Source organism: Mauremys mutica, chromosome 3 (assembly GCF_020497125.1).
Source record: "Mauremys mutica isolate MM-2020 ecotype Southern chromosome 3, ASM2049712v1, whole genome shotgun sequence".
Taxonomy (NCBI): domain Eukaryota; kingdom Metazoa; phylum Chordata; order Testudines; family Geoemydidae; genus Mauremys; species Mauremys mutica.
The window spans coordinates 169,158,862-169,183,433 of record NC_059074.1 but is presented as its reverse complement, the minus strand read 5'-3'; the positions used below and the strand labels follow the sequence as shown (position 1 = coordinate 169,183,433).

The following is a 24,572-nucleotide window of genomic DNA, read 5'->3' as shown; positions in this document are numbered from 1 at the left end:
ACATACAATATGATGGGGCTAATTTAGCAGCCTACAACTAATCAGGAAAAAGATCTTGGAGTCATCGTGGATAGTTCCTGAAGATGTCCACGCAGTGTGCAGTGGCAGTCAAAAAAGCAAACAGGATGTTAGGAATCATTAAAAAGGGGATAGAGAATAAGACTGAGAATATCTTATTGCCCTTATATAAATCCATGGTACGCCCACATCTTGAATACTGCGTACAGATGTGGTCTCGTCAGCTCAAAAAAGATATACTGGCATTAGAAAAGGTTCAGAGAAAGGCAACTAAAATGATTAGGGGTTTGGAGAGGGTCCCATATGAGGAGAAATTAAAGAGGCTAGGACTTTTCAGCTTGGAAAAGAGGAGACTAAGTGGGGGATATGATAGAGGTATATAAAATCATGAGTGATGTGGAGAAAGTGAATAAGGAAGTTATTTACTTGTTCCCATAATATAAGAACTAGGGGGCCACCAAATGAAATTAAGGGGCAGCAGGTTTAAAACAAATAAAAGGAAGTTCTTCTTCACACAGCGCACAGTCAACTTGTGGAACTCCTTGCCTGAGGAGGTTGTGAAGGCTAGGACTATAACAGCGTTTAAAAGAGAACTGGATAAATTCATGGAGGTTAAGTCCATTAATGGCTATTAGCCAGGATGGGTAAGGAATGGTGTCCCTAGCCTCTGTTTATCAGAGGGTGGAGATGGGCGGCAGGAGAGAGATCACTTGATTATTACCTGTTAGGTTCACTCCCTCTGGGGCACCTGGCATTGGCCACAGTCAGTAGACAGGATACTGGGCTGGATGGACCTTTGGTCTGACCCAGTACAGCCATTCTTATGTTCTTATGTCTAATGCCCCATAATTTCCCACAACTGTGAAAATTTCAATTAATAAAAATAGAAAAATGCTTAAAATGCATTGAAATTATAAAAATTGAATTCTGCCAAGTCTATTTATAGCATAAAAGGCAGTTAAAACGACATACATAAATTACTAATGCTGCTGTTCGGTGTATGTAAGTGCTGTAGTTGCCACAAGGATGTTATGTAAGCATGTCTTGTTGTGAGCCACCTCCCTTTCTGTTCAATCGCTGTATGAACAATTAGTCCACAAAATGAAAATGGGTGAGACTCCCTGGATTCTGTATTCCATTCTGTATACTTCTTAAAATGCTCAGTAGAGAGTCTCAAGGACTAAAATAGCACCTCTTATGTATTAACTAGTGACGATGAAGCAGAGATTCCCTTCTTAATCATCTGGCCAAATTCATCCCTGGTGTAACTCCACTGAAGGCAAGTATTTTTCATGCCTTCTTGACAAATCTTTCTCCCACTCCTTGGCCCATCACAATTAGCCTGTAAACTGCTCATGACTCAAACAAATGTTCCTGGATTTTAGGCTATGTTTTACTTAGTGAGTGTATTTGATGGTGCTTTTTACTATCTTGTCAGGGCTAGTCATAGTCTACTTTCTTTCAGGGCTTCCACAAGCTTAAATTTTTAGGTGACTGAAAATGATGTCCTTAACTGCTCCCAAAACAAAACATGTAAGCCATCTAGGGTAAACAGAGAAGGCTATGTACTAGAATGGTGTTTCTAGCTGTAGGTACAAGTAACTCAGACTGTCATATACAACATACTTTTCTTTGTTGATACAGCTTTTTATTTTGGACCTATGTTCATCTGGTAACAAGCATCTCTTTATATTTCTGGGCTTTGACATTCTAGTACAATGTAACCTATCATATGAAGGCACAAATCCACTAAATAGTAAAATGAGGGATTATTTCCACTGCTCATCTGTTAGCAGAGATTTCTCTAAATTGGATCAACCTGATTAAAGGTATTAGAATGACGTCTTGTAGAGCCAGATCAACTCGTTTGAAATTTTGAGACTGTTTCTCTTTTGGTTGGAAGTGACCACCAGAAATAGGTGTAGGTGCTATTTGCAAATTATCTCTATTAACGTGCAATTGTTAATTTGAAACTTTTGTTATTTGCTTGCTTGGGTCCTAGGTTAGGGAGCTCAAGATGGAAGGACCAAAAAATGGCTCACTTAAAAGTATGCCACGCAGAGTCTTTTTAAAGGCCTGAATAGTTCTTTCTAAATTTGCTCAGTCAAGAAAAGGAGTAATATTGTGGAATCTTTCAATATCCAGTATTACAAAGATGGCACTACTAAAAGTCAAATTCAACCAGAAGAAAAGGGTAAAACTAGCTCAGGGACTATGGCTCATGAACTGGTTTTCAGTGTTTGCAGGAATCATTGTTTTTAGCATGGGATTGTTCCTCAAAATTGAGCTCCGGAAGCGAAGTGAAGTGATGGACAATTCTGAAAGCCATCTTGTGCCCAATTCTTTGATATTGATGGGTATATTATCTTGCGCCTTCAATGCTCTTGCTGGCAAAATTTGCTATGATTCTCTAGATCCAACTAAATTTGCAAAGTGGAAGCCTTTGCTGAAACCTTACCTGGTGTTATGTTTCTTTTTTAACTTCTTCATTTTTTTCATTGCTCTGATTTGCTTTCTCATGAGGGGCTCTCTGGAGACGACATTAGCATATGGGCTAAAGAATGGCATGAAGTTCTACAGGGATACGGATACCCCAGGAAGATGCTTCATGAAGAAGACAATTGACATGCTCCAAATTGAGTTCAGATGCTGTGGAAACAATGGTTTCAGAGACTGGTTTGAGATTCAGTGGATCAGCAATAGATACCTGGATTTTGGCTCCAAAGAAGTGAAAGAGTAAGTTGTTTAATGTGGTTTATTATACATTATATACATTACATCTCGCATTAAAAAATCTACGTTGAAAGAGAGATGGAAGTACAGAGTTGCTATACTACTTTTGGTTAGGATGGGTTTTCTCTCCATGTATACTTTAAATCAGGAGACCAATATTCCAAGGTCTCAAACAGATGGACTATCTCCTGACAAGTTCACCCCACATTATCTGGAACATAAAAATGTAATACTCTGAGATATTATCCTCTTCTTATACAGCCTTAAATATTAAAGGAACATATAAAAAAACACCTTAAGTTCTATTTGCTATTCAACAGGCTTTCCTTTTGTATATCTAGGCTTGGAAGAATTCACTTTATTTTTTTATCGATTGTTTATTTTTAAGCATTTTTATTGGTTTTAAATTTTCACAGTTGCACAAAATAGTTGGTTTAATCATTTTTAAAAAGTTAAATTTTCACAGTTGCAGAAAATTATGTGGGGGTGTCAGACAATTATTTAATAACAGATGTTGATTCAAAAAGTTAAAGCTTTATAACCATTGGAACACAAATTGTCAACATCGCATGTCAAAATATACAAAATAAATATCCTTAAATCAAACTCTAACATGGTCTCAGGCAGCATTTCTTACTTTTCCTCTTTGTACATTTTGATTATTATAGGTGGAAATATTTCTTCATCAGTGGGTGGGTGTATAGTGAAATCAATGTTTACTGACATTTTATTGATAAAAATTTAATACTTCCAAGCCTATGTATATTTCAGCTCTTCCACGTCATAAACCCAGTTGCATAGAGCATTTCCCTGCTTTCTCCAAAAATTGAGTACCTGAATAACAAAGTATTAAACTCTACCTGTCCTGAAGAGAATTTCCATTGAATAACACTGACTTACTATTAAAAAGGACCCTGTCTTGCAGAACTGTTGGAATTGTTAGACTCTGGCATTGTATCACTACTTCATCTTTATGAAAGCAAGCTGAAGTATATTTCCTTTACTATTAACTCTTTTTTTAAATCAAAACTACAAGGTTGTTTATCCCTTCAGCATTTTAATTTTGACTTCCCTTAATGGGTTATTAGACTCTCTCTACAATGCTGTGCTATTAACTGTTGTCCGACCTTTGGGGTTCGGTGCTTGTCCTTTAGTACAGTACTTGCAAATAGTCGGCTTTGTGGGGTGGGGGAGGGGCTTTAATATGTGAACAAATTGCCCCCACCCTTAGATGATATGAAATTAAAGGGAAAATACAAGAAAAAAATCTACTGAATTCTTCATGAAATAAGTAACCTAATATAATCGTCAACATTATCTGTAATTCTTTTAAAATATAAAACCCATGAGTATCATGTTGTATCTGACAAAACAAAAGTGAGAATATCAGAGTGAAGGTACTCAGATTTTCTTGATGTACAGAAAATGAAGCCTATAAATCCTTATGACTGGAGGAGAGAATAAGATTAAATAATTCTTAGACTTTATACAGTTTTCTAAGTATTTAAACTGTTTTTACAAACCTTAGTGAGTTTACTTCACACCATTCCTACAAGGAAGGTGGATAAATTGGGACAAATAATCCTTACTTACAGTTATGGAAACTGAAACAGAGAGGTTAAGTGACTTGTCAAAGGACACCCAGTGAGTCACTGGCAGAGCCAGGATTAGAACACAGTTGTCTGGGGTTCCCAGCGCTGCGCTTTAATGTCTACAGCTCTGGTAGAGGGGGCAAACCTTCAACTGGGGTAAACTGTCAAAGCTCCACTGAAATTTGGTAAAAGTTACATGAGATCACTCCAAGAATCTGAAATGAGGACACACCAATAGCCATAATAGTGTAGTGTTCTTTTTTCCTTTTATTAATTTACTTCAGACTTTGCTGATACTTCAGACTGAATGAAAACTAAAATCAACCAGCCCTTAACGTTTTTTGCTGTTTTTCTTTTATAAAATAAATGTGTCCTTGAGATCTCGGTAAACGTATGAGACACACTACTGTTAAGTTCATGTTGACCTCATATGGCTTCAGTATTTCATAGAAGTCGGAACAGATTATTGACCAGAAACACCTTAATGGCTTGGAGGTCGCTGTATAGGAAGGTCTTAATCTCCAGATCAATTCAGGCACATAAATTCCACTCTTAAAAAATAAATAAATAAGTGCAAACAAATTAACTTTTTGAATTAAAAAAAAGATGTCAGTGTGAACACCCAACAACCTCTTTGCCAAGTTAAATATTTAAGAACAGTGGCCTAGGAATTTTCATTAAAATGTAATCAATTTATAATGTTTTACTGATTCACAAAGAATGCCTTAAGCCAGAAAGTCTTGTTTAAAATAATTTATGTAACTTTAAATGACTGAAGTGATATATATATATATATTTTTTTTTAATATTCTCACATGAACCAAGCTAGAGCCCTGGGTGATCTGTTTGCTTGCTTGCTATTTTGGCTGCTTTTTAAAATCTTGAAAACACACACAACTATTATTCTGTAGCATTTTGAACTGTGACATTATAACAAATACACTTTTTATTTGTTGTTTAACCTGGGAGCACTTTGAGTTGCGGAAAATGTCCTTAGATATAAATAACTACTTGAAAACATAATGAGATGTTCACCCTGCTAGCATTATCTGAAGATCTGTGAGCTGTAACTTAATCCATCAACAAAAGAAGGGCAAAATACTGGGAGAAAACAGGATTATATTGTGTTTAAAAAATAGGGTCTTGCTCAGGAATATGAGATTCCTGGCAATTTCCTTGTAGATTTGCCCAACACTCAGGTGGGAAGTAAAATAATTTAAAAAAAAAAGTTCAGCTACCTATCAGGTTGAGTCTGTTGGCCCAATTCTGATCTTTAATTCAGAGGTGTGTATTGCAGAGGACTCAGTATAGTCACAGGATGTGTATCTAGGGTGAAATCCAGGCCTCACTGACGTCAACGGCAAATCTCCTATTGATTTCAGTGGAGCTAGGATTTCACACAGCATCTGATTTTTCTTTTTAAACATGCTTCATGGTCTTCTGAAATTAAAGGGATCCTGGGTGTTCGTTTCAATGGGAGTTAGAACAGAACCTAAGCATGCTACATTCAGAACTGGATTCTCTTTGGTATTCAGAGACATTTAGGCTATGGTTTCAAAGCTTTGCACCTACAGACCCATTCATTTGTGCATTCCGCTACCCATTTGGCTGTCAATTCTCTCTCTCTCTCTCACACACACACACATGTTTTGCAGTCACCCTCACGGAGCACAGCTTTGAAAATACAGCCCTCATTGGCTGTTATAGGTGATGGAGGAGGATATTTCAGGGTTTTAAAATTTCCCAAAAGGTTTTTACACACTTCACATGTCAAAGTCTGTTTCACGTGGGCAACAAATGTTAAGGTGTTAGATCAGCAAATATCCCCAGCTTGAGTCCCAGCCCTCAAAGTCTTTTTGTCCTTCTCAAATTTCTGGTGGAAATGGGCACAGATATTTACAGTGATTGGGTGCTTTGCAAATATCTAGCTGGACACACTGAGGCACAAATAATTAGACGAAACAGTTATTTTATTGAGTGCTGAATTCAAAAATGGAGCACAACATGTCAATAGTTCCTGCACAGACTTCAAATGCTCTTATACATCTCATTGCTAAAGCACGCTTATTTTAAATCCTGGGTAACTTTCACTAAAGTGAATTACTATACCCTACTATTGGCCATTGTCAAAGAAAAGATGATGGATTAGTGGTCTTGTTGGGTACGACTGCCCCAGTGACTGGGGTAGATCTTTATCCATGGCCACGGATGGCAGTAATCCTCTCCGATTGCCCCTCATGAAATTTACCTCTGTCTTTCACGTTGTTTAATTTCCCATATCACTGGAGATGCAATGTTGCTATTTCAACAAAGATGAGGCCTAGGTCTATGGAGAGGAAAAACAGGTTCAGGCTTTTCATGGTACGTGTACATGAGTGTATATATGGAGGATGTAGGCATCTTTAGAAAGATCATAAAACTCTGGGAAAATTATTTTGCCTTTGGTTCCCCCTTTCTCATGTATTAAAATTCTCACTCAGCTGAATATTATCTATGTATTTACACTTTCTTCTGCCCTTTGCCTGTTCATAGTCGAATTAAAAGCAATGTGGATGGAAAGTACTTGGTTGACGGAGTCCCCTTCAGTTGCTGCAATCCTAGTTCCCCAAGACCCTGCATCCAGTACCAAGTCACTAACAACTCGGCTCACTACAGCTACGACTATCAAACAGAGGAGCTCAACCTATGGAACCGTGGCTGCAGGGAGGCACTTCTGCTCTACTACAGCAGCATGATGAGCTCTATGGGTGGCGTTGTCCTTTTTATCTGGCTTTTTGAGGTAACATGCTGACATGGCAGTTTCTCCATCTATGTCTATGCGATTAGAACAGTGATTGTAGAAACAGTGTTATCATCCATTGAAAAATGTACTTCTCATTTAAAATAGCTATTTAAAATAAATAATCCACCAATCTATAGATGGCAAATCTAAAATAATAGCTAATGCTTGTTTTGTGGCCTACAATATGTTGTGCTATGCATCAGAATTAGCCAGCCAACAGAGGAACAGGTTAATTTATAACACTCACCCCTCTTCCCAGAGTTGTGCTGAGATATCATGGAAGATGCTAGCGCACAAGTTGTCAGAAAGAAAAAGGTACCAGATTTCATTTCTGTTTCAATACAAAATACATTTTTAGGAGAAAATAATGAGAGAGAGAGAGAGAGAGAGAGAGACAGTCACACAACTGAGAGTCAAAAATATTAAACCCATAAGTCAAAAATGGCGAGTGTATTTTGGAGCAGAGAGTGAAAGTAAAATTCACTGAAGAGCTCAAGCCATCCCTAACATTTGGATCTGGAGCCAGATTCAGAATCCAAACACCACAAAGTTCAGTGGTGTCCAGGTCCAGGATTTTTGTTTAGGCTTCCTGACTGATTCTATCAAACTACTTGGGCACAAAGGATAGGTTAGCTGACTTGGCTAAATATAGAACAGGAATTCATTTCCATTCTGCTTCTAAAAATCATAGTGTATATTGGTTAGGTGTCTAAAAACAGCACATTGCAATTATTACTGGACACCATTCCCAGTAGTGGAGTTTTGTTTTTAAGCTACATTCTGTACAGTGTGAGGAAGACGTTTTCTGCATTTGGGTGAATGCCGGCTAACTGGCTATGGTATTTAGTGAATACTGAATGTGAATGGAGTCAGAGCATCGGCTGGAACTAGCTGGAGTGGGTATGGAACCTGCCAGGATAGCAGGAGGGAGCCAGATCACCAGGGAAGGGTGCAGTCCAGGTTGGGAAATATGAGGAAGCATACTTTGCAGTATACCTAAAATGGCTGCTGCCAGCAGGGAGCAGCCATTTTAAATATTTCATTCCGATGCGGAGTTACTTTAAGTTTAAATAAATACAAATCAAAGAATTATGACAGCCCTAATATAAAGTGGTGGTGTGCTGTTTGCATATATGTTATTTCCTCTCTAAAAGGCTAAATTTGCTGTTTTTTGGAAAATACAGTTGAAACCTTCCTTCCTACCTCTAAAAATAATTTGCATACCCAAAGGAAAAGCAGAACACGCAGGGTTTTTTGTTTTTTTAAACGAACAATCACCACCCGTGGCTGATATTGATGCTTCTTGTAAAAACATAATTTGGGGGAAAAATCAACCAGCATCTTTATGGAAAATCAAGACCAAGAGATGTTACAAACAGGGGTGGAAATACGTCTCTTATTTATACTGATGTACAGGAAAAAAGGCAGGGAATTACAGGATTGAGGAGCAGACCATATGGTAATGCTAATTAAATATAAATTAAATCATGAATCAGGCCCCAAAAATATTGAAACTGACTGAAATCATTATTTGCTTTTTAGTTTCCAGGCCTTCAGGGTGCAGCCAGGTCACATTTTCAAGCTTTTCTCTGTAGCAATAAAGGGTGGAATTTTTTTTCTTTCGTTTTTTAAATGAAAGGTGTGATTTTCATACAATCAGAGGAACTGGGGCTCCTGAAAAACACCAAACAGTGAGAGACTCATACTACAACCATGGACAATGGCAATACTGGGCTCTATTCATTGTTTTAAGATGGGACACCTCATATGTGGCTGGCCTGGTGTTGTAGTGTCAGAGCAGGGGATCCAGATTTGAGTCTTGAGCTCCCTCTGCTACCAAGAACTGGATGCTCTGGAAGAACTAAGTCCCTGTCTAACCAGATGAAGAATCACATTTATGATTATTCCCCTGCTTAGCAAAGGGAAGGCTATGATAACATGGTGTCCTTGAAAGAAGAAGTCAATCTAGGAAACAAGCAGTCACCAATTTATACAATAACGTGTCAGTTCTTTCTTTAAATTCATGTCAGTATTAAATAAGAAGACTATTCTATACTGAGTAATAGTACTAAAGGGACACTGACCCCTTAGCTTAGGTGAGAATTCAGCCTACCTACAAACTGAAATCAGAGAGGGAAGTATCCTTCAAATTCTAAATAAGAATGGTCACGCTGGGTCAGACCAATGGTCCATCTAGCCCAGTATTCTGTCTGACAGTAGCCCATGCCAGATGCTTCAGAGGAAATGAACAGACAGGGCAATTATTGGGTGAGTCATCCAATGTCATCCAGTCCCAGCATCTGGCAGTCAGAGGATTCAGTACACCCAAAGCATGGGGTAGCATCCCTGACCAACTTGACTAATAACCATTGATGGACCTATCCTCCATGAATGTATCTAATTCTTTCTGAACCGTCACAACATCCCACACCAATGAGTTCTACAGGTTGATTGGGTGTTGTGTGAAGTACTTTTTTCCATTTGTTTTTTTTAAATGTTCAGCCTATTAACTTCATTGGGTGCCCCTAGTTCTTGTATTATATGAAGGGGTAAATAACATTTCCCTACTCACTTTCTCCACACCACTCATGATATGATAGACCTCTATCATATCCTCTTCCCTTAGATTTCTCTCTTCTAAACTGAACAGTGCCAATCTCTTTATTCTCCCCTCTTATGGAAGCTGTTCTATACCCCTAATCATTCTCCTTGCCCTTCTCTTCACCTTTTCCAATTCTACGATATCTTTTCTGAGATGGGGAAACCAGAACTGCAAATAGTATTCAAGATGCAAGCATACCATGGATATATAGTGGAACTAGGATAGTTTTTGTCGTATCTATCCCTTTCCTAATGGTTCCTAATATTGTAAAGCTATTGTGACTGCTGCTGCACATTGAGCAGATGTTTTCAGAGAATTAATCACAGTGACTCCAAGATCTTTTTTTGTTGTTGTTAATTTAGACTCCTCATTTTGTATGTATAGTTGGGAGTGTGTTTTTCAATATGCATTACTTTGCACTTAACATTGAATTTCATCTGCCATTTTGTCACCCAGTCACCCAGTTTAATGAGATCCCTTTGTAACTCTTCACAGTCAGCTTTGTACTTAACTATCTTGAATACATTTCTATCATCAGCAAGCCTTGCCATCTCACTGTTCACCCCCTTTTCCAGATCATTTATGAATGTCACACAGAATAGATGCCTACAGGACTCTGCTATTTACCTCTCTTCACTGGGGAAAATTGACCATTTATTCCTATCCTTTATTTCCTCTCTTTTAACCAGTTTCTGATCCATGAGAGGACCTTCCCTCTTATCCTGTGTCTGTTTAGTTTGCTTAAGAGCTGTTGGGAAGGGACCTTGTCAAAGGCTTTTGGAAAGTGAAAGTACACTAGATCAACTGGCTCACCACTGTCCACGTTTGTTGACACCCTCAAGGAATTCTAATAGATTGGTGAGGCATGACTTCCCGTTACAAAAGCCATTTCTCTCACTTTATTTTCATCTACGTCGGGGTGGCTGAGAAGCCAAATAAAAAATCCACCATAGCTTCCCTATTTTGCTTTGTATCTGGAAACAGTGAGAGTTCAAACTAGCTGCACTGCAACAGCCCCCAACTAGTAAACACCATGCCAGGTTTTCAGAGCTGTGTGCATTCCCTCCAATTGTATTAGTGATACTGGTACTCGGAGAAAGGAATGAAGAGCAAAGCAGCATTGACTCGTTCTGTCTTTAGAACCATTAGCAAGTACTGTAAATACCATTTGATTTCAAGCTTCTATGGGAAACATTAGAAGCAAAGAGTGAATAAATTGTTAAGTATTAAAGCTCCTTTGTCTGTTTATAAAAACATGTGATATGCCATATCGTCCGAGAACATTTAGACTCTCTACATAACTGACAGTCTTGAATGTAACAAAAAAAAAGTTCAAACCACCTTCTGGCTAATCTGCTTCAGGATAAATCCCAGGTAAACAGATGGGCTTTACCTCTGTGGAAGCAGAATTAAAAGCAGCCTCTAACGGTCAACTGGTGACTTTTCCTACCTGTTTTAACCAGTACAGAGAGCAATTTCCAGACCTAAGGACTGTCCAGGGAATGCAAACGAAAGATTACCAGCAGAGATGGCTCAACTGATATCTACTTTCAGAAAACATGGTATAAAACAGATATACATGGATCTCAGCTGTCACAAGGGCTCAGAGTGAGAGGTGGCTTCTTAGGTAGGCCTCAAGAGTGGTATAAGAGTAAACCCAACACTTAGAATTGGACCCTGAAGCAAGGAGGAGGCAAATGGAGCCTTTGAAGCACGCAGGATATTCTCTGGATGACTCAGCCTGAAAAGCAAACATGAAGATGCATTGAACACTTGATGAAGCTTCCTAGTGACTTTCAAAGGTAGCAATGTATGGAGCATGTTCCAGAAGTCTAACAAGTAGGTAACATAGGCATGGATCATTGAAGTGACATCTATGGCAGTGAAAGGAGGTCTGTTATCCCAATACAATTGGTAAAAGAGCTAGGAGTAAGCCAGAGGTCTAAAATGACTCCATAGACTAAAGTTGAGCTCACTCCTTCAATAGAACAAGCAGTCACCATTAGCCCATCATGAGAGCCATGTGACACTTCCCTGCCCACCAGCATGATACCTATCTCATCTGAATTGATCCTCAGTCAGCTGAGTATGCTTTCTCGCTCAGTCAACCGCTGTGAGAAAGAAGAAACCCCGCACAGTTGGAATTAAAGAAGATTTAAAGCTGAATGTTGTCATTATACTGATGGCATTGCTGCCAAGACCATCCCCGCCTCCTCACTAAGCGATCTCACATATATGTTGACCAGACAAAAGAGTCAGTGATTAACAACTCAGAACTTTAAAAAAGAGAACAAGAAAACCAGTCAAGGGATGGCGTTAGGCATCCCCAAGATCCTGCAGCACCTTAACAAAGCTTCGCTATCCATGACATCAAAAGGTGCTAATTAAACTAATATTTATCACAAATGTTTGCTGATCTCCTCTTGGCAATTGACAATCAATGAAACCTATGAAGCTTTCAGACCACAACAATCACTACTTCTCTGATGGACTGTAGTAAGCCAAAGATCTACAGCTGAAATGTATACCAGTGAGGCACCAAAAAGGGTATTTTTGAAGTTGAGACTCCACTCCAATTACATTGATTTTGCTGATGACATGAACATTTCATTGGCATGGAGATATGAAGGTTGGTTTCTTATAATTGGAGTACATTGAGAGGTCTCTGCATAATCACATTTATAGGCACTGTGTCACCTTGTGGTAGAACCTTACTCTTGCTGACACTGCTAGAAGGGTCTCGCATCTCCTTCCCCTCCCCTCTGCATCACCAACATTCTGAGGCTACGTAGGCTGTGGGGCGCACTTGCCACTTTCCACCACAATGCCAGAAACAACAAAGACTCTGACAAAGAGAGGAAGGGTGAGAGAAGTGTGAATATGCAGAGCCATCTTGATGAACTCCAGTTACAAATAAGTAACTTTAATTTCTTCCAGTGGCTCTGCATAGTTCCACTTATGGGACAGACTGATAAGCAGTACTTGAAACTAACCTGGAGGTGGGAACAGGATCCTCATTCAATAGACTGAAGCATTGCCTTGCCTAATCCATCATTCACCCTAGAGGCCAAGTCCAAAGCAGTGTTTAGTGAAAGTGTGCACCAAAGTCTCGCTTGCAGCTCTGCAAATTTCAGCAACTGGCACATGCCTAAGAGAAGTGAAGGAAGTTTCACACATACAGAATGGGAAGAGACTGTCTAGGAAGGAGTATGGCAGAAAGGGATCTAGGGGTCATAGTGGACCACAAGCTAAATATGAGTCAACAGTGTGATACTGTTGCAAAAATAGCAAACATGATTCTGGGATGCATTAACAGGTGTGTTGTGAGCAAGACACGAGAAGTCATTCTTCCGCTCTACTCTGCGCTGGTTAGGCCTCAACTGGAGTATTGTGTCCAGTTCTGGGCACCGCATTTCAAGAAAGATGTGGAGAAATTGGAGACGGTCCAGAGAAGAGCAACAAGAATGATTAAAGGTCTTGAGAACATGACCTATGAAGGAAGGCTGAAAGAATTGGGTTTATTTAGTTTGGAAAAGAGAAGACTGAGAGGGGACATGATAGCACTTTTCAGGTATCTAAAATGGTGTCATCAGGAGGAGGGAGAAAATTTGTTCACCTTAGCCTCTAATGATAGAACAAGAAGCAATGGGCTTAAACTGCAGCAAGGGAGATTTAGGTTGGACATTAGGAAAAAGTTCCTAACTGTCAGGGTAGTTAAACACTGGAATAAATTGCCTAGGGAGGTTGTGGAATCTCCATCTCTGGAGATATTTAAGAGTAGGTTAGATAAATGTCTATCAGGGATGGTCTAGACAGTATTTGGTCCTGCCACGAGGGCAGGGGACTGGACTCGATGACCTCTCGAGGTCCCTTCCAGTCCTAGAGTCTATGAATCTATGAATCTAAGTAGCTACAGCTCTAGTGGAATGCAGTGGAATCGAAGTAGATGCAGGAACTTTTGCTAGTAACAGTCAGTAACACGTGATCTGTGGAGGACCTGTATAACCCAGGTGGTGTTTAGCATAAGACAAACAATCTAGATGATTTACAAAAATTTTTAGTTCTATCCTAGGGCCCTTCTGGCATCCAAGGTGTGTAGGACAGATTCCTCCTATTGGAATGCAGTTTAAGAAAAAAAAATGGCAAATTAATTGTCTGATGTTGAAATCAGACACCACCTCAGGACAGCACCTAGGATCAGGTCTGAGAATTACCTGGGTCTTAGGAAAAGAAGTGAAAGGTGGATCAACCATTAGGACATTCAATTCACTCCTTCTCAGATGATGTGGAGAGACCAAATGAGAGCACCCTGTACTGAAAATGGCATTCAGCCAGCACAAATCAAAGGTACTTGTGATGATTGTAATGAATCGATATATGAAAATATGCATCCTTTAAATCAAGAGTTGCAGACCAATCCATGACTGACAGCAAAGGTACTATGGAACCAAAACTTCCGAATGTACTTATTCAGGTCCCTTGGGTCTAGAGAGATTTTGTCTGATACTTTCTGTGCAGAGAAATGATGTAACAACAGTAAAACCCCTGACCCCTCTGGCATTTGGGAACCTCCACAACTGTTCCTATCCATAGCAACTTTTCTACTTCTGCAAGAAGAATAGTCCCATAAGAGGGGTCCCTGAAGAGGGAAGGGTAGGGTGAATTGGGGAGAGGCAGTTTTTCAAACTGTTTTTCAGTCTCTAGTACCCATAAATCCTATGCAACTTGCCTTGATGCATTGAATATGCAGGCTAGTCTGTCTCCAGAGAAAGGGGTTAGTTGGTCCTGATTTGCTGCTTCTTGACTCCTGATCATCTCATCAGAAATGATGCTTGTTGTTCTCCCACAAAGACAGTAATGAGGAAGCACGTTGTTTAGATTTAAACTATGGCTTCAAAAGCCTTTTTCTACGTTGATTCTGGAAGGCAGAAGGCTGCTGGTATTGTTGACATCTCTGATTGGATGAAAAGTAAGATGAAGACTGGGGAGTACTGACTCTAGTACCAGAAAGGAGTAGAAGGCCTCCTCCTAACAGAGGGAATCTACCTAGAAACTGTGCTGTCTAATCTTATGTCCTTTAGTTTTTCCAGCATGGGTTTTGTCTTTTTATCACTGAAAAGATCCTCCCTTTTCAAAGGAGAGTTCCTCCAGCTTACGCTTAGGATCTAGAGTTAGGGAGGATGAAAAAAACCAAGTATGCCTCCTCATGGTCACAGCAGACACCAGTGCCTTGGCAGCAGAGTCTGAAGCATCAAAAAAAGGCCCCCAGGGAATGCTTGGCTATGTTTTGACCCTTCATTAAAATGACATTTGCCAACCTTCTTCTGTTGTCAGGTAAGTCTTGTAAAAACAATGTGATCATCTGCCATCAATGATAGCAAGCCATAACCACCTGAGCATTCACTGTCATAATACCAAAGGACAATGAAAATAACACCTTTCACCCCAACCGATCAATCTTTTCCCTTTCTTGCCAGCTGGGGTGGAGCATGGTTGTCCAGATTTTTCCTGTTTCTAGCAGCAGCTACCACCAGTGAATTAGGGTGCATATGAAAGCAGGAAAACCCTTCAGAGGGTATCTGATACAACTTGTGAGCTTTCTAAGAAACATTTTGACAAGGAGCAGGCATGGTGCACACAGATTTAGCCAGCTGTAGCAAACCATCCAAAATTGGTAGGGATATTCTATATTGAAGTAGCACCAAGGATATCAAATACCAGGTGAGAAGTTTCTTCCACATTCATTCTTCTCGTTTTCCTCCTGGTAAGGATCCTGCTCTGGATCAGAGATAGAATGCACTGGGGATAACAATGGATCCAGAGGGATGTATGGAGATCCAACTTTGTGGGGACAGGCAAAGACACCTTCTGGCCTCTTCTTTGTAACAGGAGATGAGGAAGACCACCTTGGAACTGGGGAAACATGCCTCCTTTTAGAAACGTTGCATTTCACACTTGGATCTGATGCATGAACCAGAGTCAAAGGGTGAACATAGGCTGCCACAGTGGCAGAGCTTTACAAAACCGAGCCTGAGGCCAGAACCAGCCCAGGAACTGGAGCAGGAGTAGTCAGCAGGTCTGAAGATTTGGATGACATTGGATTTGATATGATACACAGATCCATCTCCTTTGCTACCGAAGCTGGATGGGGAACCATGACTGCTTTGTTCCAGAATTGGAAGGCTCTGATAACTCTGATGCAGGGGAGCTGGCACTGCCATCAGTGGCTGCTTTGTCCGTATGTCTCCTTTTCTTTGGAACTATAACAGCCAGAACCGAAGGTGCTGACAGCCCTGGTTCTGACACACCATTCAAATCACTCATCCTGGATCCCGAAGTGGAAGTAGGAGCTGACCCTGGTCTCACGGCCACAGGGATTCTGTCACAATCGAATGGTTGTGAGGCATAGCTCTAGTGAAGGTGGTCGAACCATCTCTCAACCTCAGTTCCAGAATTGGGGCAGTCAAACCAATCACGTGGCCCTCGATTCAGACATGTTAGCCTCGGGGCATGACTGAGGGAGTTGCAGGAATCAAATCTGGCCCAAACAAGGGTTGCAGCTACTTGGAACCCTTCAGTCACTTGGGGCCACTGGAAGCCCTGGGAGCTGAGACTGGCCTCTTAGACCCTGGATCTGAGGACAGATCAGATCCAGAGGGTCTAGATTCAAGAGCTTTCTTGATGAGGAAGAGCTTCAAACAAATCTTCCTACCCATGCAGGCTCTGGGAGTAAAGGTCCGACAAACCGAACACGCAGAAGGTGAATATCCTTCTCTCATGCACTTGAGGCACTGCATGTGGTCATCTGATGCCAGGAAGACACTGAGCAGGAAAGGGAATGCTTGAATCCTGGCTTTTTGTTTCTTCGACTCAACCATTACCCAGAACCGGGAAGAGATACTAACTACACTAACAACGCTATCACTAACTAGCTAGAAGAGAGAGGCTCCAGCTCTCAAGAGACTGGAAAAGTTCACATCCATTCAGGCACACAGTTGGAAGGAACTGAGTTGGTAAGGGCAGGGCCGCCCAGAGGATTCCGGGGGCCCGGGGTCTTCGGCGGCGGGGGGCCCTTCCGTTCCGGGACCCGCCGCCAAAGTGCCCCGAAGACCCGCGGCGGGAGCCCCCCGCCGCCGAATTACTGCCGAAGCAGGACCCGCCGCCGAAGCACAGCCCGGTCTTTGGCGGTAATTCGGTGGCGGGGGGGGTCCCCGCCGCGGGCCTTCGGGGCACTTCGGCGGCGGGTCCCGGAACAGAAGGGCCCCCCGCTGCCGCCGAAGACCGGGCTGCGCTTCGGCGGCGGCGGGTCCCACTTCCCCTCCCCCCCCGCCCCAGCCCCAGCCTCAGCCTCTTACCCGAGCGCGTCTCCGGCGGGGCCTGAGCTCTGTCCCGCTCAGAGCCGCGTGCTGAGGGGGCAGGGCTGTGAGCTCCACACCGAGCGGAGGCAGCTCCCCTGCCCCCTCCCCACGCCGCTCTGAGCGGGGCGGGGCTCAGGCCCCGTTGGAGCTCCCAGCCCCGCCCCCTCACCACGCGGCTCGGATCGGGGCGGGGCTCAGGGGCTCGGCCGGAGACTCGGCGCTTGATGCGCTGAGGCTCCAGGAGAGGGGCGGAGGCGGGAGCCTCCGCTCCTCTCTTGGGGGCCCCTGCGGAGCCCGGGGCAAATTGTCCCCTTTGCCCCCCCCTCTGGGCGGCCCTGGGTAAGGGTGCTCCTCTCCCTATACAGTGTCTCCCTCAGAGCACTAGTGATGAGGGGAGTGGGGAGTGCAAGAGGGTTCTAGTTAATGTTGCTAAAAGGCGGCTCTACCACAAGGCACCACATGGTGACACAGAGCCCATAAGTGGGAATATGCAGAGACACTTGAACTAACCATTCTGTTCAGCACCTTGATATATTATTAATGGGTGCTATACAAAAGCTTCTGTATGGTAGATAATTTACCAAAAATAGTTCAGTTTAACAAGAGATGGACCATTGATCTGTGCTATCATACAGGACATACAAGTTCACTTCTCAACCATTAACCTCCGGCTCCCAAAACAGTCAAGGCTGGAACTGTGGTGGAAAAGGTGGGCTCAGCCACTGGAGGAGATGTGAATTGTATTGCTCTTTAGCAAGTCACTCTCAGTCCAGATCAGAGAGGTGTTTTGGGGCTCAGAATTTTATTACCAGAGTTTTAAAACCACCAAGTGAGACCTGGTTAGAAAAGGGAGTCTTAAATTGGGGCATGTAATAGGGAACCTTGCCTAAAGCTTGTTTCAGCTACACTAGCTGAGACCCTGCTGCCAAAACCATATCAAAACAATTCAGAGCAGTTGAGGAGAACTACGTGCACTATAAAATGGCGGGAACGCTTATGAGCTAGCCATAAAAGACCTTCTGCTCATGAGCAATGGAGTAGCATAGTGAAAATTACTTGCTGTACAATGATATGAAGGCCAGATTTTGGGTCCACTCTTGTAAACCTTTACTCACAGCAGTAAATCATTGATGCCCATGGCACTAATTTAATGAGTAAGGGTGGCAGGATTGGGTCCAAAATTGGAAGGATTGACCTCAAGATTGACAGAAATCAGTTTAAGTCCAAGAGTAAATTAATGTTCACTTTGATCTTGGTATAAAATAGTGTCAGTTGCTAAAGTTTTTATTTTGTGAATTCATGAGAAGATACTCAGTGCTTTCAGAACCTGCTCTGGAAAGCACTTGTAGCAGGCAATGATGCGCAACTTTTTTGTTGTACATCCCATTCTAAAGTGGAAATGAAAGGCACTCTATAAGTACATAGCCAACTTTCTTTCCAGCTGCCCTTGGAGATGGAGATGCGTGGAGTACTGGGGAAGTCTGTGTTAGATTTTTTCCCCCTTTCCGTTCTTGAGTAAGAGGAGACAAAAGTGCCTGCAGCATTTATAGGGTGGAATTGAAGGGTAACCAAAAGTAGTCTTATTTAACTAGGGATTTGGAGACAGTGTTCAACTATAACCCTGATGTTAGGGATGGTTAAAATCAGATGTCTTACTGACACTCCAGATCTTGGCACCCCAATCTTTATTGTTGTCCAAAATCTGGATCTGAACTTTGCAACTGATCCTAAAGGGCTGAACCAAATCACAGATCTGCATCACTCCCATCACATAAATTTGGAATGAAGTGTTGCAACTTGCCCCATCTCTAGTTAAAGTGTCTCTTAATGTATACTAATATTTACACATCAATGACTCCCTTTCATCATAAAATCTCAAAGTACTTTACCAATATCAATTAAGTTACAACTGTGCTGTAGACAGAGAGCATTCCCAATCCCTTCAATGAAATATGGCCCTTAGGATTTAATGTGTTAACTGCCTATAGTAACACAACACAACTGTTTAGGATAAGAAGTGATGAATAATACTGTACCGGGTTGAAATGACAGGGGAATTTCAGAAGACAATGCAGTTACTGTGGTTGGAATTTTGGCAGGATAATGGGGCTAACACTCTACTCTTATTAAACAAAGGCCATGAAATTTTTTAATAAGTGGGCTAGACCTTGTTTCTGAATTAACCCTATTGCGCTCTCTTCCCCTTTTTAGCCCACATGCTCTTCTATTATGCCGCATAAAATTGGCTCTTCTAAAGGCAGTGCTTCCTTCCTCTTACTAGTGTCTCTCAGACAGCTCAGTCTTCTCCATAAACACAGCATAGCAGGAAGCTGAGCAGTTCAGAGCAGTGTTAGGAGACAGAAGAACTCTTAACAACAAAAGGTTCCCATAAGCCATCCTATTATATGAAGTCAGAGTTGAGGCCAAATGGGTTTAGAAAATAGATGATGCAGGCTTCTGGAACTGGTAAATATTTTACCCACATAATTTTTTTTCAAATGTAAACAGTGACGAATACACTGGTGTTGCTTCTTGTGTTGCCTTTATCCTTTTAAATATAAAAAGAAAATAGAACTACAAATGAAATAGCTGATGGTCCACACACTAAACCCACTAAGGTCCGGACCTCATGACTAGTTTTTTTGTTCAGGATGATCTCCTTGATCATACTAATATATTTGCCAAAGATATTAAGGTCAGCATGAAAATGAGTATTATGTTAAAATAGACTGAAGGTATTAAAGCTGATGTTGCTCATAAGTTTTATTAAGGTCTAGTGCAGAGACATAGGACTTGCCATTCCATTGCCTTTGGAAAGGCTATACTCCACAGATCCGCAGTCGGATGAGATGGAGAGTCACTTTTACAACAAGCTGAGTTCTGACACACAAAAAAACACAAATGGGCAGCAGCCTGACATGTTGTAATACCCACTTCATGACTTTGTGGGTATTCCCTCAGCAAGATTCCATGTCACCACCATCCGTGAGCCAAATGCCAGAAACCATGGATGAGAGGACATCACCTTGTGGTTATTTTGTGGTTCCTCCCTCATTCCAGGCAATACAATTTCTCCTTTCTACTGCCTCGTTCCTCAGGGTCTTTACTCTTCCTCCCACTCCTTGCTACGCCATCCTGCCTCCCGCTTCTGACCCTTTGGGGGTGAGGGAATCTCTCCACTTTCTTCTTCCTCCTAGCTACTCAAAAGAAGGGAGAGTTCAGGCAACTCATTTAATCTTGGGGGAGTCTCATACCACTGCTCTGGGATACACAGCCTTTTCGAGCCTGTCAGAGAGCATTCCTGTGCCTAGCACTGCACTGGCATCACCTGACATGCAGGTAGAGAAAATGGAGTGCTGCTCAGACCTGCAGAGCCTCATATGCCACCAGCGGGGCTCAAGAGTCAACTCACAGGTTGAGTATTACTTCTGTGGTGCTAGAGGGTGAAGCTATTCAGCTGTGCGCGTGTGTAGAAGGGGTTTATTGCATTTCATTGCTCTTTTCCAATGCATCCCACGCAGGTATCTGTGATGGTCGGTTTGCGTCTTTTGCAAACCGCTCTGGAAAGCATCGCAAATCCTGAGGATCCTGAATGTGAAAGCGAGGGGTGGCTCCTGGAGCAGAGCCTCACAGACACTTTCAAATCCGCATTAGAAAGTTTGAAAAAGATTGGTAAGTTCAATCAGGTGGATGCAGGTGCTGAAGGGGCCGAAGGCGACGAAGGTGGAAAGACTCCAGCCATCACAACAGTCAGTTGAGCTTCTCGACTGAGGTGGACTTTATCAAAGAAAAATGAAAAAAAACTGAGAATTGTGAATACGTACTTTAGAAAAATGTATAAACCATCACAAGTATACATTTCTACATACTTTTTTATATGTGGGGTATGCTATATAGTGCACTTTGGGATATCATCTTTACCTATGTTCAGAGTGAGTGTAATGGTCTCCATAACTTCTATGGGAAATGACCAGAATTAGGGCTTCAAGGCTCCATGCTCACTTGTTCAGGACAGTTGTGTCTACACCTATCTGCATGACAGTTAGACAGACTTGAAAAGATTATTTTTTTTAAATTGGCTGACATCACTTTGTGATCCTTTCCTTTTTTTTTTTTGGTAATGTAAAAAGGGAATTTGAAAAATTCATTGTTTTTTACTCAAGTTTACACATTTATTTGAGCAACATACTTTAATGTTTAAAGTTAAAAGGCAAACAGATTGGTATTTTGTGGAGTAAAATCTTTAAAAATAAACCTAAGGGAAAGTTTTTCAGAAATGTATACAACTTTTAGATTACCTGGTATTATCACAAATCTCTCATACAATATGATGTTTGTTAACATGCTAACAGATGGTATTTTCTTTCATGTACACCGCAAGATGAACAGAATAAAAGACAAAATTGTACTGAGAATTTATGCACTGTGTAAAAATGGTAATTAAATAGAACAGCGCAACTAACGTGACAATAACCAAGATAAGGCTTATACTTAATGTTTCTCAGAAATTTTCAGCCATATATCCTGAAGGAGTATGGTAGATATATTGAATTTTATATTTAAAGTAATTTAAACTATATTTAAACTAATGGGTGAAATCAAGTAATCATATGCCAGTTATGGTTATTCTGTACATATGTTTAAAAATATGAAACCTAAGTTCTTTCTCCAAAGAATTCCTGGCAACTAACTCATAACAAAAAATGGCACCTTGGAAATTAACACAAAGCATTAGAGGAGCTTTACAAATTATTTACAAATCCATTCCATTTGTCCATAAGTAGAAAAATGCATTAAACCTATCTTTAGACCGCTGGAAAAAAAATGAGACAAATCCAATCTCAGAGAAGATTAGTTTGCCAGATTATGGTCCTCTGATTTCCTTTACAACTTACCACACCGTAAAAGGTGCTAAAAGGAGAAAATTTAAGGTGTGATTCTATTAATTCTTTGTCAGAGACTTACTTCTAGGTGCACTTGGAACACATTTTATATCACTCAAAATATGGTGCTAGCCAGAGAAACATCAAGGCTCTAAGAAGTTGGAATAAAACAGAGAATGAACTTGCTGTGTACGGGCTCTTGCAAAGGGATATCTGGGGTATTTGTTTGCACAGCTGCCAGACAAGCCCAGGGAAAGAAACAAACTGTAGAGGGCAAAACCTAGCCTAACCCACATTGTTAGTAGTATAGGTACAGTTCTAAAGAATTAAACATCAGCAATGGTCAGGCACTGCACTTTTTAAACTTCTCTTTGCAAACGTTTTACTCTTTGGTCTAATTGAGGGTATTTTCTCTCAACCACATTTTACCAATCTAGTTGACTGCTTTGTCTACAGCTGCCTAATCAGTGTACAGCTAAATAGCTATATTTTCTAATGAATTGTATGTTTCCTAAATGGTTCTCCCCAGTGGTATTCCAGAAACACAGCTACTGTAACTTTTATTTTAACTAGTGGACAGCTCCTCTTTTGATAGATGGAATCCGTTAACTTGCCAGATATGGATGTTCTGTATGTCAAGCTATATTCTACATTTTGGTGTCCAGGACATTACAGGTTATTTGCATGTGGGTGTTTTTTCTTATTGTATCTTTCCACCTCCTCAAAGTAGATATAAAGCAATTGTGAGAAAAATCAAACTAGCTTTTTATACCACAAAACAGAAATAGCATGAGGGCATCAACAGATAAGTCCATGCTAAACTCCACTTGCTACCATTCATGCTTTGCTGAGGAAAATTGTGCATAGCACAAAGTTAAACTGTCGCCTTCCTCAGTTAGAAATCCACATGACCTGGTGCCCATCTCAGCTGGTCCATGGCAAATGACAAGCTGTTGATTAGTGTTTCTTCTGTCCAGATCTGTCAGTAAGAAAGCTTTGCAAAAGATGACCCAGATGAAGAATTTCATGACAAGGATTCTGACCTCTCCCTTTGTGAGGGCTCTTTGTGCACACTCATATCCGTTTCTGCTTCTACCATGAGCATCACAAAGCTGATCCCAAGAGCAGTTGCCTCATTGTGTTAGATGGACAGACAGATTGTAGGAGACAGATCTGTGTCAGGATACAGAGAGAATAGGCATTATTGGTTACTGAAAATGGGCTCAAATAAAATCAAACACTAAATATGCTAACATTGAATAAGAAAGTTTCCCACTTAAGGAAAGTCTCTGTAATATTTTATGATTATTATTGGATTGTATGATGACTGATTTGTATTATATAAACTGTAATATATTTATTTGTCCAATCTCAGTCAGAAACCAGAGAATCTGTGATATTGTAAATGCTGGTCTATAGATCTATATATATGCTGCTTGCAAATGTAAATTTACATATTAAAATATATTGCAAGAAAAACACTTGTTAAATGAAAATGTTAAATATATACAGTTGAATACAGTTTTTCCTTAATTTGCATGATAGCTGATCTTTTGGGTTCTAAATTAAGGTTTTCAGTTTGTATATAAATGCCCTATTTTATAGGTTTTCATAATTGGAAACCTTCCTTCCTATGAACAATACTTTGAGAAAAAACACATGCTCCACATCTTGAGCTTCTGGATAGGTTAAGGAAGTGCAGACACACTCCCAACTCTCCCAGTTGTTATTGGTAACACAATGCACTGGACTCATTGAGTTTCTTGTGCACCTAAGACTCTCCACTGACATCACTGGGAGTTTTGTGTATGCAAGATTGAATGATTAATGAGAATTCAAAAAAGGAGTTAAGGTCAAGACTTTCAAGCATAAAATCCCCAAGTTAGGCTCTTTATTCAGGCACCTAAGTAAATGGCCTAACTTTAAAAAGTCCTGGTACCCAGCAGCTCCCAATGACCTCAAGAACAATATAATTTCCCAGGGTCCGATTTTCAGAAGTGATGAAAAGCACAACTGAAGTCAGTGAGAGCTGCAGGTGCTCAGGGTCTCTGAAAATCAATTCAAGTGGTTTTACAATTCAATTTAACTTTTTAAAAAAAAAATCTGACCCAGAGAGCCATTGCATTAAAAAACACCCCACTTAAACTTTAATTTAAAATAATAATAATAAAGGATAAAGATTTCAAACCTGTATGACTGATGTTAGGTCTGATTTCCAAAAGGTGTTGAAGCACCTACAGTTCCCATTGACTGCAGTAGGAGGTGGGCATGCCCAAAACGAATACAAATCAGATCACTTCGTTTTAAGGCAATAGTTCTCAAACTTTTGTACTGGTGACCCCTTTCACATATCAAGCCTCTGAGTGCGACCCCGCTTATGCATTAAAAACACTTTTTATATATTTAACACCATTATAAATACTGGATGCAAAGCGGGGTTGGGGGAGGCTGACAGCTCACGACCCCCTATGTAAATAACCTGGCAACCCCCTGAGGGGTCCTGACCCCCAGTTTGAGAACCCCTGTTTTAAGGTACCTTCAATGAAGCCTATCTTCAGGCATCCAGGTTTGAAAACTGGCTTAAGGTTTTAAATTTTAAACACT

The 24,572-nt window shown here is 40.9% G+C and overlaps 1 protein-coding gene across 1 annotated transcript; it reads left to right on the top strand.

Moving 5' to 3' along the window:
- Positions 1-1,146: 1,146 nt before the first annotated feature.
- PRPH2 (peripherin 2) lies at positions 1,147-23,397 on the top strand. Its single transcript, XM_045008519.1, has 3 exons — positions 1,147-2,754; positions 6,876-7,122; positions 20,607-23,397. Exons 1-3 carry the CDS (start codon positions 2,174-2,176, stop codon positions 20,841-20,843), a joined length of 1,065 nt encoding a protein of 354 aa, XP_044864454.1. The 5' UTR covers positions 1,147-2,173; the 3' UTR covers positions 20,844-23,397.
- Positions 23,398-24,572: the final 1,175 nt, after the last annotated feature.